The 17,741-nt window shown below is 39.6% G+C and overlaps 2 protein-coding genes across 3 annotated transcripts; both read left to right on the top strand.

Moving 5' to 3' along the window:
* Positions 1–494: 494 nt before the first annotated feature.
* Positions 495–8,045, top strand: LOC137958607 (protein transport protein SEC16A homolog). 2 transcript variants are annotated; one of them, XM_068805676.1, is made up of 14 exons: positions 495–597; positions 796–2,730; positions 2,828–3,148; positions 3,460–3,564; positions 3,643–3,765; positions 3,897–4,070; positions 4,734–4,859; positions 4,966–5,100; positions 5,341–5,468; positions 5,544–5,655; positions 5,737–6,051; positions 6,186–6,320; positions 6,408–6,709; positions 6,802–8,045. In XM_068805676.1, the coding sequence occupies exons 2-14, from the start codon at positions 1,072–1,074 to the stop codon at positions 7,325–7,327; spliced, it is 4,161 nt and encodes a 1,386-aa protein (XP_068661777.1). In that variant the 5' UTR covers positions 495–597; positions 796–1,071; the 3' UTR covers positions 7,328–8,045. The 2 variants fall into 2 exon arrangements, with proteins under 2 accessions (XP_068661777.1, XP_068661776.1); XM_068805675.1 differs by having other exon boundaries at positions 708–2,730.
* Positions 8,046–8,495: 450 nt separating this feature from the next.
* LOC137959801 (uncharacterized) lies at positions 8,496–12,062 on the top strand. The gene is made up of 3 exons (XM_068807157.1): positions 8,496–10,098; positions 10,535–11,662; positions 11,757–12,062. The coding sequence occupies exons 1-3, from the start codon at positions 8,573–8,575 to the stop codon at positions 11,851–11,853; spliced, it is 2,751 nt and encodes a 916-aa protein (XP_068663258.1). The 5' UTR covers positions 8,496–8,572; the 3' UTR covers positions 11,854–12,062.
* Positions 12,063–17,741: the final 5,679 nt, after the last annotated feature.

Raw genomic sequence — 17,741 nt, 5'->3', positions numbered from 1 at the left:
TCTTGGTTGTGCTAATGTTCTGACTTGTCAAGACCTTTATTTTATTTTATTTTATTTAAAAAAATGCGATTTTAAGGACCAGACTTCTCAAGTCCCGAAGCGAAGCACGTGAGAATGGTTGACTTTTTGTCTGTCAATAATAGCAAGAGATCCTGGCGTCTAGTGCCAGGATGTGATACCAATATTGAAAATCAATCCATAGGGTCTTTTTTACAATATTACCCTCATATTTTTTATAAAATTAATTTAAATTGCTTATATATATTTTTTTTTCAAAACAACTATTTATTTAAAAAAGGGAGGGATCGATTCCCGGGTCGGGTTCATTACTAATCGGTAAGTCGGTTCGGTCTGATTCTGCGTCTCGGCTCAGGATCGCCGTTCCCAGCATTTATCAGTAACGCGACTCGATTTACGGCCGGATCAGGCGGTAAATTAAAATAAAATAAACGGGAGAAAAATCGAATAGACAAAACTGAAGGAAATAACGAGCCTTTGGTGGGTGGTGATTTGTCGGCTGTGGCGAAATCGAGGGTTTGTTCTGCGTTCTTTGGTTTCCTCCCTAGCTGATCGTTCGGATGTTCTGAAATTTGGGAGGTGAGTCGTTTTTCCTACGCTACATATTCTATTTAGAATTCGATTGCTAGTTTTGCGTTAGAGTGATTTCGCATTTTCGATTTTGAAGATTTTTCTCTCCTCTGTTCTAGTCGCAGGCTCCCGAAGAATCTTAGATCTTGTTCGGTTCGAGCTTCTCGTATTATGAATCTATCATAACAACCTTATTTCTGTATATAGAATTGTAGATCCGTTCGTTCTGACCTCTATGGTTACGGTTATTCCGGATTTCCGATCTGGATTTTGTGTTATTTGTCAAAGAAGACCATTTTGAGTATGTGTAAAGTTGGCAGCAGAGGTTGGCTTCAAATCATGGCCTTAGGACGCAGCAATGGTAGACTTTGACGTCTAATTTATCCATCTTAGGGTGAATTCTGCTGGATATTCATTGACCATTATAGCAGTCAAGAGTTGTGGAAGGTGACTTTCAGGATTTAGGATTTTCTCTGCTATTTGATGGCAACTCCTCCATTTCAGATGGAGGATCAAACAGACGAAGCCTTCTTTGATAAGCTTGTGGATGACGATTTTGGAATCACAGAATCCCAACGGAGTTCCACGGAAGGCATAATTGAAACCGATGGTGCAAAAGCCTTTGCAAATCCAAGAATTGGAGACATGGGCTCGATATTGGAGGACATGTCTGTAGAGGATCCATCAAAAACTGTGGCACCTTCCTCTGAGGTTTTGGAAAAGGACATTTTGGTTGCAGAAGAGAACCTTTCCTTTGTTTCTTCTAATCCTGTGGCTGTTGATACCATAGTAGAATCCAATGATTCATCTACCAAACCAGAAACAGTTTCAGATTCTGCTGCAAGCGAAAGTGGTGGATCTTGTGGAACCAACGTAAAGGAAGTCCAGTGGAGTGCTTTTAATACTCATACGAGCCAACATGATAATAATGCATCTGGATCATTTTCAGATTTTTTTAGCAGTTTTCCAGAGAGTTCTGCAGATAAGCTAAAGGACAATGAAGAGGCCATCACGGAAACAATAGAAAAACCTGTATCTGATTCAACTACGTCTTATACATACTGTGATCAAAATACTCAAGCTTATGGAGGAATGGTGGCACAAACAGCAGCTGGAGAGGATGTATACAATAGTCAGTACTGGGAAAATCTTTATCCTGGGTGGCGTTATGATGCACTCGCGGGTCAGTGGCTTCAAATTGATGGCTACAATACAACAGGAACTGCCCAAGAGGATTTCCATGACAGGAATCTGGTAGGAGATGGTTTTGTTGCTTCAGATCAGCAGTCAGAAGTTTCTTATTTGCAGCATACAGCACAGTTGGTTGTGGGGACCACAGTTGATAGTGCAACCACTGCCAGTGTTTCTAACTGGAACCAAGCTTCTCAAGGAGCCAATGAATACCCAGCACACATGATCTTTGACCCTCAGTACCCTGGCTGGTATTATGACACAATAGTACAGGAATGGCGCTCATTAGACACTTTCGTTTCAGCTGCCCATACAGAATCTACAACTCATAACCATCAGATTGGAGTTCTTGATGCTTCTTCAGGCACTGCGTATGACAAAATAAGTCAAACTGAACAATATAATTCCCAGGGACTGGATAGTCAAGGTCATGCTGGGAATTGGAGTGACTCCACTAGTTACTATGGTCACAATACCTGGGAACCTCAGCCAGTTGTGTCAAGTAGCACTGTATCAGCAGGAAACTTTAATGGTTCAATGGCGCCCACACATAGCTATGAAGAGCACCAGATGGGTTTTAAACCTGTTGAAAGCGATTCAATGTATGGGCAAGTAAGTCATGTCTTTGGCAGGAATAACAGTGGGACAGGCTTCCAAAACTTTGCTTCCACTGATAACACGCACCAGTTCAGTCAACCAACTATGGAACAGAGCCAGCCAAAGCATTTCACCCCTGATTACTATGGTAATCAGATGCCAGTGAGTTATTCTCCGGGGCAACATCAGTCTGGAACAACTGCTTATACTCGCACATCTTATACTCCTGTAGAAGGGAGGTCTTCTGCTGGCCGCCCGTTGCATACATTGGTTTCATTTGGATTTGGAGGCAAGCTTGTAATCATGAGAGCTGACAGCAATCATTCTTCAAGCTCCACTTATGGAAGCCACCAGGTAACGCTCTGGGTCCTAACATCTAACTCCCAATGTATCTAATGGTCTCAGATTTTTGTGTTCTCTTAAGGTCTTGAATTGTTTGTTCTATGTGAAGGATTCTGTAGGAGGCTCCATTTCCATCCTCAACTTGGCAGAAGTTGTTATGGATAAAACCACAGTTGCAAGCCCTGTCCACGATGAATGTGATTACTTCTCTGTGTTGTGCCAACAGTCATTTCCAGGTCCGCTTGTTGGTGGGAATGTTGCAAATAAGGAATTAAATAAATGGATAGATGAGAAGATTGCAAACTGTGCTTCTGCTAATTTAGACACAAGAAAGACAGAGCATACCAGATTACTTCTTTCTTTACTGAAATTATCTTGTCAGAAGTATGGAAAACTGAGGTCACCTTTTGGTGTCGACACCTCATTGCTGGTAAGATGGGAGGCTTCGGTAATGTGCCTTTTATTTCATTTTCATTTGCAATGTTTCTTGTTGATTAGTTTAACATTTTGCTTTTCTTTTTTCACTGAAACACGTCTTACTACCTGGCCATGATAATAATTATTTGGTTGTGTGACCTGATTTTTGTGCAAATCCGAATTGATTTGGGTCAATGTTAAATGTTTAAATGAAATTTACTTTTTAATGAGAACTGTCTAAATGTTGTTATAAACATAATTCAATGCGAAGTTTCTCAAGTAGTTTATCTTGTTGGTTACTTCCATTTCTTTTCACTCTTATAGGAAACTGATGGTCCGGAGTCAGATGTAACGCAGCTCTTTTCCTCTGCTAGGAGTAGTGCAGTCACAAATTGTTTGCAAAATTTGCCATCTGAGTCTCAGATGAGGGTATCTTCTGTTTGGTTTCCATTTTCGTTTTGCTGTAAACAATAAATTACAGGAAATAATACTTATGAGCTGTGTCAGGGAGCGGCAATTGAGGTGCAAAAGCTTCTTGTGTCTGGCAGAAGGAAAGAGGCTCTTCATTGTGCAGTAGAAGGTCAGCTGTGGAATCTTGCTCTAGTTCTTGCATTACAACTTGGCGAGCAGGTTCAGTAACTACTACTTGCGTCATTATGTAATAAATTTTCCATAATTAAGTCTGGAATAATATGTAGAAGTCTTTGTCCTTAGATTATTTAGTATTTTTTATTTTTCTTGCTTTTCTACTGATTTTCCAGGCTTACATTGATACTTTGAAGCAAATGTCTTATCGGCAACTTGTACCCGGGTCACCTCTGCGGACATTATTCTTACTGATTGCAGGACAACCTGGGGATGTTTTCTCTGCAAGCACTTCAGTTAATGCCCATTTACAGGGTGCTGTAGCTCCATCCCAACAGTCCACGCAGGAGGTTGCCTGTTATTTGAGTTATAAAGCCATTACAATATACTAGATTCTAAAATTCTAGTTATTTTCTAGTAAAAATTTTTAGTTATTTTCATCAATATGTCCTTGGTTTTTCAGTTGCTGTTGTAAGATGTGCTAGTTATTACATCTTAAAATTTTCAGGTTCTACTTACTTTGGATCCTTGTTGATTTTAATGCTATATTCCATGTACTGTCTCTTGACATCCCGTTGTTTGATTCAATTGGGCTTTTCTGTTTGAGAATATATGACAAGATTGGATGAGTCTGAAACTGATATAAGTTGTCTGAAAGGAGCATGCAGCAAGAGAGAGGTTATTGCTTAGATTTTTTACCTAAAGATAAAAATGCCACAATATTTTCATGTTGGACTCATAGGCATGTGAAAAAGAACAATTATGCTCTCTCTCTCTCTCTCTAATTCACGGATGCACCTTTAAGTTACAGATGATGAATTTCTCTTTTTCAAAAAAAAAAGTTACAGATGATGAATTCCTGAGATAGGCACTACTTAACTGGCTCTTAAAAGGCTTTCTATCTGTATTTGATAATTGATATCTGAATTTCAGAATGTGAATTCTATATTTTTTTTTCTTTTTGTTTTTGCGCTTAAGTGAGCACTCTGAAGTGTTTATTTTTTCTGCAATAGATGTATATAAATGGTATGCTGGACGATTGGGAAGAGAACCTTGCTGTCATTACTGCTAATAGGACAAAAGGTGATGAGCTCGTGATTATTTGTCTTGGAGATCACCTATGGAGAGAGAGAGGGGAGGTTTGTCTTCCTGTTGTCTTATTTTATCTCTTTTCTTATTAGTGTTGATTTATTTTTGTTTAGTTCTGCATATATGAAAATCTCATATGACAGTGTCATGATGCAGATAACTGCTGCTCACACCTGCTACTTAGTGGCAGAAACAAATTTTGAATCATATTCTGACAGTGCAAGACTCTGTCTAGTTGGGGCCGATCACTTGAAATATCAGCGAACTTATGTGACACCAGAGGCTATTCAGGTCCAGTCATAAACTACTTGTTCTTTACTGAGAAGGATTTTTGCAATCTTTGCTCATGTGATTATTTAATTTTATTGGGTAGTCAATACAGCCAGCACCCTTCCCCAGTTCCTTCTGTTAAAGTTTTTCAAAGCTAATTTTTCCTAGATGTCTTCTATTTTCTGCTCTGATATAATTGTGATGTTTCTCTGCATCTTTGTCATTTGTGAGAGTTATCTGACATATGGATGATTTGGACAGAGGACAGAGTTGTTCGAATATTCAAAGGTGTTGGGAAATTCTCAGTATATCTTACTACCATTTCAGCCTTACAAGCTTATATATGCATATATGCTGGCTGAAGTGGGAAAAGTGTCAGATTCATTGAGGTGTGTAACTTGATAAAATTTATGTACGTCAGTTAAATTTTGCTCTAGTTGCTTAGCTGGTTTTGTTCAACTTAGGTACTGTCAAGCTATGTTAAAGACTTTGAAAAATCCTAGCCGTGCCCCTGAGGTGGAAACATGGAAATCATTAGCTGCATCTCTTGAGGAGCGTATTCGGACCCATCAGCAGGTATTATTCTGATTGCCAATTACATAGCACTGTCCATTTATACTAACATCGAGTATTGATCCTGTTAATATCAATTTGCAGGGTGGATATAACACAAATTTAGCTCCTGGAAAACTGGTAGGAAAGTTATTCACGTCTATTGATCGATCCATTTCCCGCATGATTGGGGTCCCACCTCCTGCTCCTTCGATTTCTCAAAATGGTGTCCAAGGTAGTGAACGGGACCACTACTCTGCAGTCCCTAAGGTAGCAATGAGCCAGTCCACTATGGCTATGTCATCATTGATGCCATCAGCATCTATGGAGCCAATCAGCGAGTGGACAAGTGATGGCGGTAGAATGACAATGCACAATAGAAGTATTTCAGAGCCAGATTTTGCTACGAGCCAAAAACAGGTTAGAGACCTCTGTAGCATCTGACTTCAACAGTGATTCTATGTTCTCATTCCAAAATTAGATCAATCAACCTTGTTGAAACTTTGTTAACTGTCTGTACTCTTTAAGTTATTATCTATCTTTCTGTTTTATAGGTTGATCTCTCAAAGGAAACATCTTCTGGAGGTAAAGCTGCTGTTGCTGGTGGTCCATCCCGATTTGGACGCTTTGGCTCACAACTCATACAGAAAACCATGGGATGGGTTTCAAGATCTCGATCAGATCGTCAGGTACTTGCAAAGTTCATGCTTTTATTTCATTAGCCATATTTTTCTTCACTATAAAATTTCAGCTAATATGCTGCTTTGCTGCTGTAGGCAAAACTGGGCGAGAAGAACAAGTTCTATTACGATGAGAAACTTAAGAGATGGGTGGAAGAAGGTGCAGAACCCCCAGCAGAGGAAGCTGCTTTGCCACCCCCTCCCACTACTACTACTTTCCAGAATGGTACATCAGATTACAACATAAATAATGCCTTCAAAAGCCAGGTTCACGTTTCATCTGCTAATGGTGCACTTGAATCTAAAAGTACAAACCCATTGGACCACAATTCAGCGATTCCACCTATTCCTCCTTCAAACCAGTTCTCTGCTCGAGGCCGGATGGGAGTAAGATCGAGGTAAAAATTTCCTTCTGTATTTTCTTTATAAGCATCTTGATTCTTGAGAGCACGAGTTTCTTGAGGAAGCCCAATACCATCTGCTCTTTCAGGTATGTTGACACATTCAACAAAGGAGGAGGGACTCCAACAAACTTGTTCCAGTCACCTCCAGCACCTGCATCAAAACCTGTGGGTGGTGCCAATTTTTTTGTCCCTACACCCACAACATCTGCGGAGGTCACAACTTTAGATCCTCCATTAGAAATGTCTCGGGAAATTTCTGCACATGAGGATTCACCTACCTTGGGAGCAAAAGAACCATCTTTTTTGTCTTCACCCACTCCACCCATGCAACGGTTTCCAAGTATGGACAACATCAGTCCTGGAGTGAATAAGAGGCTAGAGCCTTTCCGGAATGGCAATGGCTCTCTCCATTCTCGTTCACGAGCAGCTTCATGGAGTGGAAGCTACGATATGTTGAAGAACAATGGTATAACCAAAATAAAGCCTATGGGAGGAGCATTGGGCTCACCACCTTCTTCCTCTACAAGTGAACCTTCCTTGCATCAGAATGATGCATCTTTGCGGATGAATGGTGATGGCAGTTTTGGGGATCTTCAAGAGGTTGAGCTCTGAGTTGGTGCAGATATGAAAATGTATTATATCATATCCATCACTGTTCTGGTTTTAAATGTCAACCGCTTCTTATTCAGCATTTTTCCCAGTTTGCCTCCCTCCCATAAGCAAGGTGGGTGAGAAATGGAGTACTATTTTGCAGAAGGAAACACTCAGAAGAGGGAATGCTGCTGGTGTGATGAAATCGGTTTCTTGTACTTTTATCACCCGGTCCAGGCTGGAGTGCAAGGTGGTGCGCTTGTGTTGGGTCCCACAATTGTTTTTTGAAGGCCGGCCAACCAAAAACGTGGGCGCCATTGTACAGTTCCATTTGTTGATTTATTGGAGGAAACGGATTGCCATCCAATTGAGTTTTGGGTTTTGGGTTTGTTCTTGATTAAAATGAGGGAGAGCCTACGATCAGAATTTCCCCCCGTCTTGTTGGAGAGCATTCAGAACTGCAAAATATGATGGTCTTTGTTGCCTACCATATCTAAAGAAGATTGGTTATTTGAAAGATGTTTCTTTAGATGCACTGTAAGGGGGTATTTAAGATTTTATGGTTAGGAGTCTTTTAGATTTTAGGGATCAAATCAAGCGTCCAAGGAATATAGCCGCCCAATGTTTCTAATACTTTCCAGAATATTTTGCATAATCACGAAGTTCATTTCTTTTATTTCGATTTCAATTAATAAAAATGTTGATGTATCATTGCTGCAGAAAGTGAATTCCCAATCTAGGGGAGGTGGAGTCCTTTTCTCTCTGCACTTGTGCGCCGCCAACATTCAAAAATAAATTTGAAGTTAGTCAATAGAGAAACAAGCGAGGGTTTGATAGGTAAGATGAAGAGATCAGGGTTTGTCAACAACATTTGAGGAGAGACTCAGTTTCGGACACATTTTGCCTCGGCTAAGAAGAAGAATCAGTTTCGGGGGGGTGGGGGAGATGCAGAAGGGGGAATGAAATCGCTGATGGTCGCAAGAGAGTTGGGGGAAATTTTTTTCTCCAGCCTCGCCCGATGTAATTGACCTAGTGAAAGTGAATTCACACGTCGAACGTATTTTTGTGCCATTTGCCCGTAAGTGAAATACATTTCACGTACAAGGTGCACTAACAGGGCTAGGTTGGAGAATTTATTAGTCGAGAAAGAGAAGAAAACGAAAGTTCGTTTGCTTGTTCCACGAAAACAAGTAAATTATCTCCACTTCTATTCTAACTGCGAAGTGCAGAGTCGGCAGATTGAGAAGGCAACCGCGGAACAGAGAAATGGATGTCTGCACTAGGGTTTACAATCAGTCGGCCATTTCTTACTTTAAATCAAAGAATTTCGAAGCAAAAGATGACCACTGGGTCGATAGGTTGTCTTCTGATATCGAAATCCCCACGCAGAAACGAAATGATGAAAGGAGATCCACGAAGAAATGGGCGTTGAAAGCTTTTTATTCCGATTCGGGAGCTGCTAAACACGTCTCGACTTTAACTGCCGCAGATGATGATAAACCTTCAGCTCCATCTACTCCTGCCCGAGATCATAAATCTTCGGCTCCATCGACTGATCATCAGACACAAACTCCTGCCAATAAGCTGACTCAGGAAACTAGACCTGAGCATTCGATTCGCTTTCAAGAATACCTCATTAGCTCGCACGCCGAAAAGTTTAAATTCTGCCTTGTTGGAAAATTCAACCACAAAAGACCCAAGTTGTCGCTCATAAGAAAATGGGCTAGCAACAAATGGGCACTGAAAGGTAAATGGTCCGTAACTCTGCTGGATCCTTCACATGTCCTCATTAGTTTAGAGAACGATGATGATATGCTCTTCATTTGGACAAGACAAAAGTGGATAATTGACGGCCACTTGATGAACGTCTTTAAGTGGTCTCCAAATTTACAATCTCAAAGAGAGACGTCTTCGGCTGCTGTATGGGTTTCCTTTCCTTTCCTCCCTGTTGTCTTCTTCCAGGAAGATCTACTACTGTCAATAGCTTCCTTAGTTGGGAAAGTAATTGCAGTCGATGGCCAGACCAGAAACTTGACTAGAACTGACGTTGCCAGGGTCTGGGTTGAAGTCGATCTCTGTAAAGAGCTCCCAAACAAATTGTGGATTGGAATGGGAAATAGTGGCTTCTGGCAAGCAGTAAGTTACAAGAAATTGCCTTCCTACTGTGCTAATTGCCGCTTGCAGGGGCACTCGACACACAGATGCAAGTTAAATAAAAATAAACTCTACTTTGGGATCAAGAATCGGGAGTCTAAAGTTAAAGAGGAGGCCGAAGACAATGATGACAGTTGTAGGAAGTGGGCACAATTCCGTTCTCTTTTCCAAGATGTAGAGGAAGATAGAATTCTGTCGCTCAATTTACCGAGCGAAACGTCCATTACAAAGGGAGATGGATGGAAAAAGAGCCGAACGAAGAAAATAGTATCAAACGAAGCATTCTGCCAGAGAAGAGCGGAAATTTTCAATGAAGAAGAGGAAGAAGAAGGTGACTTTAAAACAGAGGAATCCCTAAGACCTCACTTGGGTATAGAGGAACAGGGTCCTTTTCCCAGAGCCTCCAACCTGGAACAAGTTGAAACAAAGAAAACAATGTCAGAGGAGCAATACAGTACAAAAGCTGAATTCAATAATGAGAATGAAAAGGGAAGACAAGATCAAGTACAAAAAGAAGGTGACTGCAGTGACATAGGAAAGAAGAACCTCAAAATCTCCAGCAAGAATCAGGATAAAAACTGGGAGTCCATCATGAAGGAAAACAATAACAAAAGCCTAGAGCAAATAGCTCCAATCAGGTAAAATTCAGATTTCCCCAGTTCTTTCAGAATCTAGCATAATAAGATTTACTTTTCTGAAGCTAAAACTTATAATTTTTCTCAAGCTATTAATTTAGTTTAAAATCAGGAAAGAAAAGCAAGACGCGATACTGTTTCCATGTTTATATGAATCTCATAGACGAAAACAAAACTATTTTGGACGTTTTCATCTCTCTTGTCTATAAAGGGCCAAGATAATCAATGCTTCAAAGATATCTCAATAAGGGTCATTAACGATTAACGACCATGTTGTCGCTGAATTTAAGAAGACGAGGTTTTGATACCCTTTAAAATAATTTTTGTTAAATTTTATGCTCCACAGAACATTACATTTATAATATCACCCAATAAATTAAAAAAATGCCCTTCATGTAAAGTCTTACTAGCTGTAATCCCTTCTTGGTTTCTTTTACAGGAGTATCTCCACAGAACAGCAAATCTTCCGGCAAGAAAAGGAAGAGAAAGAGAGGAAAGAAAGGAACTCCTCTCAGGTGGAGGAGGTCATCTCAAACAATGATAGATTTCCAATGCGTATTCAATATATGGAGGCTTCAAATGATTTTGAACCCTACTTTAAGAGATACAAGTTCGCAGATGTCAAGAAAATGACCAAATCCTTCCGCACGGAAATCGGTCGGGGAGGTTTTGGAACTGTATCCCGAGGGAAGCTTTGTGACGGTCGTGTGGTTGCAGTGAAAGTTCTTCACGTAGAGGGAGCTGAGAAGGAATTCTATACAGAGCTCAAAATTATTGGGACAACTCATCATGTTAACATCGTGAAGCTTCTGGGTTTCTGCTCTGAGTTTTCCAAAAGTGCTCTCATCTATGAGTTCATGCCAAATGGGTCTCTCGACAAGTACATCGGCTTGCCCAAGTCTTTGGGAAGCAAGCAGATACACCAAATTGCGATTGGCGTAGCGCAGGGTCTGGATTACTTACACAACGGTCGGAAAACTTCAGTTCTGCATTTAGACATAAAACCAGCAAACATTCTTCTGGACAAAGATTTCTGTCCCAAAATCTGCGACTTCGGTCTAGCAAAGGAATGGAAAAGAGGCGAAGAACAGCCATTTGAAGCAACCAGGGGAACCCATGGTTACATTGCCCCCGAGCATTTTATAGGTTCTAGTATTTCGAGCAAGTCAGACGTCTACAGCTTTGGAGTAATGCTGTTGGAAATGGGGGTAGGAAAGAGGATACTTAGTCATAAGCGATTGGATCTTCTTACTTGGGTACGTGAGAATTTAAATCATCAACAGCAACAAGGAATACTGAAAGACGATACTTCACGAAAGATGATCGTAGTTGGCCTGTGTTGTGTGCAAGCTGATCCCGTTAATCGACCTTCCACGGGGAGGGTGGTGAAGATGCTGGAAGGAAAAATTGAAGACTTGTTACCAAGAAATAATCTCTCTATCTGTCCTCCTCCTGGAACCACCCCTCAGTTCAACCAGAAGAAAAGCTACGCGGCGCCCTCAGAGATTGTCGAGATAGTCGTCAAACTGATTGCTGAGCAGGCCAAGAGTCGAGTAGAAGGAGAAAGGTAAAAATCATGCTCCCTATAAAATGGTTTTGCTCTGGAAATCGAGAAAAATGGTTGTGCTCAGTCATTAAATTATTTACGTTGTCATGTATAGGCTTCGGAAGCTGTACACACTCAAGGGCCAAGTGGAATCAACTAAGAAGTTGAAGGGGCTTGACATGGATACCGTTGGGCAGCATTACAGTGTATGAGAAAGAAGAAGATGATCAACGCAAGAATCTTGTAGTTGCATGCAGAGGGGAAAGGATTGGAGTACGATTAAGGGCAATCTGAGGGCTTTTATAAATCTCTTTCATTTTCTCTTTGGTTAATTTTTCATTTTAAAATTTTACTATGAGAAGAAATTCATGTTAACTGATTTTCTTGTGTTTGTATTCACATAAGAAACAACCAAAAATTAATAAAATAAATAGAAGATTTTATAAATAATAAAATATTTTTTTAAAATAGCTACTATTCTAAGCCAAAATGTACCTAGTTGATAGCTAACACCTCATTCATGAGCCAAAATGTTCCTACTACCATAGCTACTATGGCTAGTTCATGTATGTTTGCCTTCCGTTAGGTCGAGTTTTTTCTTGCATCATTGATTCTAGTGTATTTATTGCACATGTCAAGTATGTTTTCAATATTTTTCTATCTTAATCAGCTCTCACAATTTTAAAATGTAACATTAGAAGATGGTTCTCTTTCCTCTACCTAGTTGATAGCTAACACCTCATTCATGAGCCAAAATGTTCCTACTACCATAGCTACTATGGCTAGTTCATGTATGTTTGCCTTCCGTTAGGTCGAGTTTTTTCTTGCATCATTGATTCTAGTGTATTTATTGCACATGTCAAGTATGTTTTCAATATTTTTCTATCTTAATCAGCTCTCACAATTTTAAAATGTAACATTAGAAGATGGTTCTCTTTCCTCTACCTAGTTGATAGCTAACACCTCATTCATGAGCCAAAATGTTCCTACTACCATAGCTACTATGGCTAGTTCATGTATGTTTGCCTTCCGTTAGGTCGAGTGTTTTCTTGCATCATTGATTCTAGTGTATTTTCTTACATTAGAAGATGGTTCTCTTTCCTCTACTGATAGCGATGGGTCAACTCAGCCTACTTCCTCCTTATGTCTCAAAATTTATTTTTTATTCCTAATTTCCCAATTAATTTATTATTTGTAAGTCGACTTATGAAGTCCTTACCATGCTTCGTAACCTTTTTTTCTACTAATTATGTCTTTTAGGACATTCAAATGAGGAGGACGATTAGTTCAAGGCACAAGTGTGGAGGCCTCTATTACTTGAAGGTTTCATAAATTCATCATCCTCAACACTCCGAACAACGCAATCCTCCTTCCAGTGGCACTTGAGGCTAGGATACCCATCTCCAGAGAAGCCCAAACAGCTGTCTCCAGAGTTACCTTCCACCTTGTCTTCTCAATGTGATTCATGTGAATTGGGAAAGGACCATAGAACCAGTTTTCCTTCTCATCCACAATGTACTCGAAGTTATTTGAGATATTTCACTTAGATATATGGGGTCCATATCAGTTTCCTAGTCTTTTTCAGTTATCGATTTTTTATTTCATTTTTTGATGATCATAATAGGTCTACTTGGGTGTATCTTCTTCAGGACAAGTCTAATGTTTTTTTTTATGTATTCTTCAACTTCTATAATGAAATAAAGAATCAAGTTGGTACTTCAATTAGTGTAACTTGCATACTGATAATGGGTTTGAATTCTTGAATAGTAAGTTTGTTTCTATTCATATTACTCATGGTATTCAACAAATGGTATCGATGAAAAAAAATTGTCACTTGAGGTAGCAGATACTATGATGATCAAATGGTCCCTAAATATTATTAGGGGTGATGTTCTTCTCACAACTTGTTTTTTTTATTAATAGGATACCTTCTTTCATACTTGATGGACAAATAATAATTAAATTACTCAAGCCCGACAGTGAATTATTTCCTCTTTGCCCACATGTATTTGGGTTTATTTGCTATGTTCATGTTCTTAGTCCTTCAACTGATAAATTGTCCCCCAACAGTTATGTGTGTTTTTCATGGGTACTCATGATATATTGTCTATCTACAAAGAAAACACGTCTCAACATACATTACTTTTTTTAAAAAAAAATAGTTATGTTCACAGTGAGTTGAATATTCCTACGTCACCCAAGACTTCCTCGTTTACTGTAAAAAAATTGTTATGTTCACAATGAGTTGAATATTCCTATGTCACCCAAGCCTTCCTCGTCTACTGCTCCTAAGGTAAGTGATTTACATCTCCTTGTGCCTCTTTGCAATGGTGTCCATGCTTGTACCCAAAAAGGTATTGGGTATTTGATCTCCACATATGTGTCCTTTGATTACTTGTTAAAGTCATTTAAAGTCCTTGTATTATCCTTGTCATTGTGCTCTATTCCTTCTTTTATGCAAGAAGCCTTGTTATCACCTCTTTGACAACATGTTGTGGATGCTAAGATAAAAAGCTCAACTAATAAAGGAACATGGACTTTGAGCAAGCCACCGTTGGATGCAACCATAGTAGGTTGCCATGGGTGTACGTGTGAAATATAAAGTTGGTAATTCCATTAAGAGGTATAAGGCCAAACTTGTGACAAAGGGATACACACAAACTTATAGGGTGGATGTCTTTGAGGATTTCTCTCTCATTGCATTTTGATATCTAATACAATTAATCATGGCTGGCCATTACACCAACTAAATGTCAAAAATGCCTTATTGTTGAAGATCTAGAATGAAGAGGTACATATGGAGTAACCTCCAAGGTATGTCACTCAAGAGGAGACAGGAAAAATATATAGGTTACATAAAACTATCTATGGTATCAAACAGAGTCCTAGAGCTTGCTTTGATAAGTGCAGTCCAATTGTGATTTCCTTGGGCTTTCAAATGACTCATTATGATCACTCTTTATTTGTGAGAAAGTGGACTCTAGAATTTTAGTTTTGATTATATACATAGATGACATAGTTTTATTTGGCAGTGACAAAAATGACGTGACAAGGTGAAAAGGCATCTGATGCACTATTTTCAGACATAAGATCTAGGAACACTTAAATATTTTCTTGAGATTGAAGTAGTGAGAAACAAAAAAAGGATTGTTATGACCCAAAGAAAGTATGTGACTGATATGCTACGTGAGTATGGGATGTTAGGAACTAAACTTATGCAAACTCCTATAGAGTTTAATCATAATCTTGGTGAAGAGGAGTTCATAGAAAAGACCATGTATAGGAGGCTAGTAGGCAAACCTATTTATTCTATAGTGACCAAGCATGATATAGCCTTTACAACGCACATAGTCAACCAATTATGGAACACCCAAGAAAAGCTCATTTAGAAGCTACCTTGCGAATATTAAGATAATTGAAAGGTGCATCAAGAAAAAGACTATTGTATGAGCAGCATAGTCATATGCAAATTACATAGTTTTCAGACACTGACTACCTTGGATCCAAGTTAAATAGGAAATCAATTTCTAAGTATTGTGTATATGGTGGAGGTAATTTAGTGAGTTGGAATAGCAATACAACAATATAGTTGCTCGTTCAAGTGCAGAGGTTGAATATAGAGTGATGAGTAGGGGTGGCACCAAGCCAAACTGGCTCGCAAACTGTTTGAGCTCGGCTCGAAAAAAGTTTGGCTCAGTTTGGTTTTTACTTGAGTTTGGCTCGAGTTCAAACTTGAAATAAGGCTCGTTAAGTATAACAAGCCAAACTTGAGATTTTCCAAGCTCGACTTGTTAGCTCGTGAGCCAACTCGTTAGCATAGATATTTTTTTTTATGAAAATACCCTTTACTCTGATTGCTCTCGCCAATTCCTTCTTTAATTGGTTAATACTTGCTCTTATTTACCTCAAACCTCAAAGATGATTAATCGTTAAAACCCTTTTGGGTCCCTCAACATTTAATGTTGTTGTTTTCCAATGAAACAAATACTATCAATGGAGGTGTTTGCTCTTTCTTTTGGGTCTATTAAGTTGGTTATTATACATTAGTATGTTCCATTACAAAGTCTTGGACTCCTCTATGATAGCTTGTAGTTCAATGGTATTAAGTTCATCACAATATTGTCTTTATTTTTTGTATTTTTTTTGTAGTTTAAAATATAGGTTAAAGCTCGAATCCGGCTTGAGGTCGAGTTCAAACTCAATTAAAAATTTTGGGTTCGAGCTCGCTTCTAATTTTAGGCTAGAGGATGAGTGTTAAGCACCTAGCCAATACTACCCAAAAGACCGGCCTGTTAGGAGCGGAAGACATAGGTACTCAACCCAGGACCATAACTGCCTAGCCCATACCAGTTCATAACACCACACCCCCCATCGCGAGCCGACGACCACGGCGGCACACCGACACTGACCCGACCCAAGGATTACACGAGGACCTATCAATATTCACGCCTTTGTGCACTTAATCCAGCCTATGCGCCCACCGGGATTCGAACTCGCGACCGAGTGCTAGCTCTGATACCAAATGTTAAGCACCTAGCCAATACTACCCAAAAGACCGACCTGTTAGGAGCGAAAGACATAAGTACTTAACCCAGGACCATAATTGCCTAGCCCATACTAGGGTCATGTTATGGGCCAACCCATACCAATCCATAACACCACACCCCCCATGGCGAGCCGACGACCACGACTGCACACCGACATTGACCCGACCCAAGGATTACACGAGGACCTATCAGTATTCACGCCTTTGTGCGCTTAATCCAGCCTATGCATCCACCGGGATTCGAACTCGCAACCGAGCACTAGCTCTGATACCAAATGTTAAGCACCTAGCCAATACTACCCAAAAGACCGGCCTGTTAGGAGCAGAAGACATAGGTACTCAACCTAGGACCATAACTGCCTAGCCCATACTAGGGTCGTGTTATGGGCCAGCCCATACCAGTCCATAACAATGAGCTCGAGCTCAAACTTGAGTTCAAAGTATTCAGATCAAACCAAGCTCGAACATATATATGTTCAAGCTTGGCTCGGCTTGATGCCATCCCTAGTGATGAGTCATACGGTCAATGAACTTCTGTAAATAAAATTTATGTTGAAAGAATCGGGCTTTCCTGCTAAAGAGGTTATTGCAATATTCTCTGACAATCAAGTTGCCTCATCTTCATTGCAAACAATCTTGTATTTCATAACAAAAACTAAGCATATAGATGTAGATTGTGACTTTTTTAGAGATGTTTATGATGAGTGGAGTTGTGGTCACTCCCTTTCTCAAGACTACATATCAACTTGGTGATGTTTTCACCAAAGTTGTGGGAAAACAAGATAATAAAGTTTTTGTAACAAGTTAGGGTTTCTACACATATATGTTCCACTTTGAGGGGAGTGTTAAAGTTGTTCATATCAAACATACATATATTTTCCCTCTAGGAGTAGGATAATATTTACCTAGTTATAGTAGATGTTAGGGTAAATTTTCAGATTTATATGTCTTTGTATTCAAAGATATAAGTAAGTTAACCTAGAGGGACATTTCTAACGTTGTATACACAAGTCACTTAAGTGACCTATTTAACAATAGGAGGACATCGAGATCTTCCTCAAGAACAGTTCCGCATACCCCAACATTTATCTTCTTCGTTCTCTACTCTTTTTCATTCTCGTATTAATTTCATCTCTTTTTGTTACTTTTACAACCTCTGAACTTCAACTAATCATTTCAGGATAAAACCAAGCTAACTCAACACAATTATATGCCACAAAATAGCTACCCTCCCAAATGTATTCGATATACTTTCATATCCAAGACTTGTACCATCTCTTGGAGACTCTCCAAGGATAATTTACAATTTCTAATGGTAAGGGTTCTTTCAATTTCTTAGTGAAAATAGCCCGAACCAGGGTGAGAAAGAAAACCTGAACCAGGGTTTTTGGTCCGGTTGGGTTCCCGCTTGACCCGATATTTAACCCGACCGGTACTACCCCTAGATTCAGGGGATGGGCACTGAGAAGTGAGCGCACTGGCAGTGGTCGCTGTCGCTGTCTTGGTGGAAATTCGGGTCTTGATTTTCTATACACTTCATTTAGCGGTTTTATT

The sequence above is a fragment of the Aristolochia californica genome, unplaced genomic scaffold (genome assembly GCF_029961685.1).
Source record: "Aristolochia californica isolate CCGP_79_NKW_82.1479 unplaced genomic scaffold, dmAriCali1.0.hap1 SCAF_3, whole genome shotgun sequence".
In the NCBI taxonomy this organism is placed as follows: domain Eukaryota; kingdom Viridiplantae; phylum Streptophyta; class Magnoliopsida; order Piperales; family Aristolochiaceae; genus Aristolochia; species Aristolochia californica.
The sequence above is the reverse complement of the archived record's forward strand: the minus strand, read 5'-3'. Positions and strand labels throughout refer to the sequence as shown.

Coding starts and splice junctions, on each gene's coding strand:
- LOC137958607 (XM_068805676.1), top strand. CDS start 1,072: ATGGCAACTCCTCCATTTCAGATGGAGGATCAAACAGACGAAGCCTTC. Junction 5,469..5,543: donor AAAGTGTCAGATTCATTGAG/GTGTGTAACTTG, acceptor TGTTCAACTTAG/GTACTGTCAAGCTATGTTAA. Junction 6,052..6,185: donor TTGCTACGAGCCAAAAACAG/GTTAGAGACCTC, acceptor TCTGTTTTATAG/GTTGATCTCTCAAAGGAAAC.
- LOC137959801 (XM_068807157.1), top strand. CDS start 8,573: ATGGATGTCTGCACTAGGGTTTACAATCAGTCGGCCATTTCTTACTTT. Junction 10,099..10,534: donor GAGCAAATAGCTCCAATCAG/GTAAAATTCAGA, acceptor TTTCTTTTACAG/GAGTATCTCCACAGAACAGC. Junction 11,663..11,756: donor AGTCGAGTAGAAGGAGAAAG/GTAAAAATCATG, acceptor TGTCATGTATAG/GCTTCGGAAGCTGTACACAC.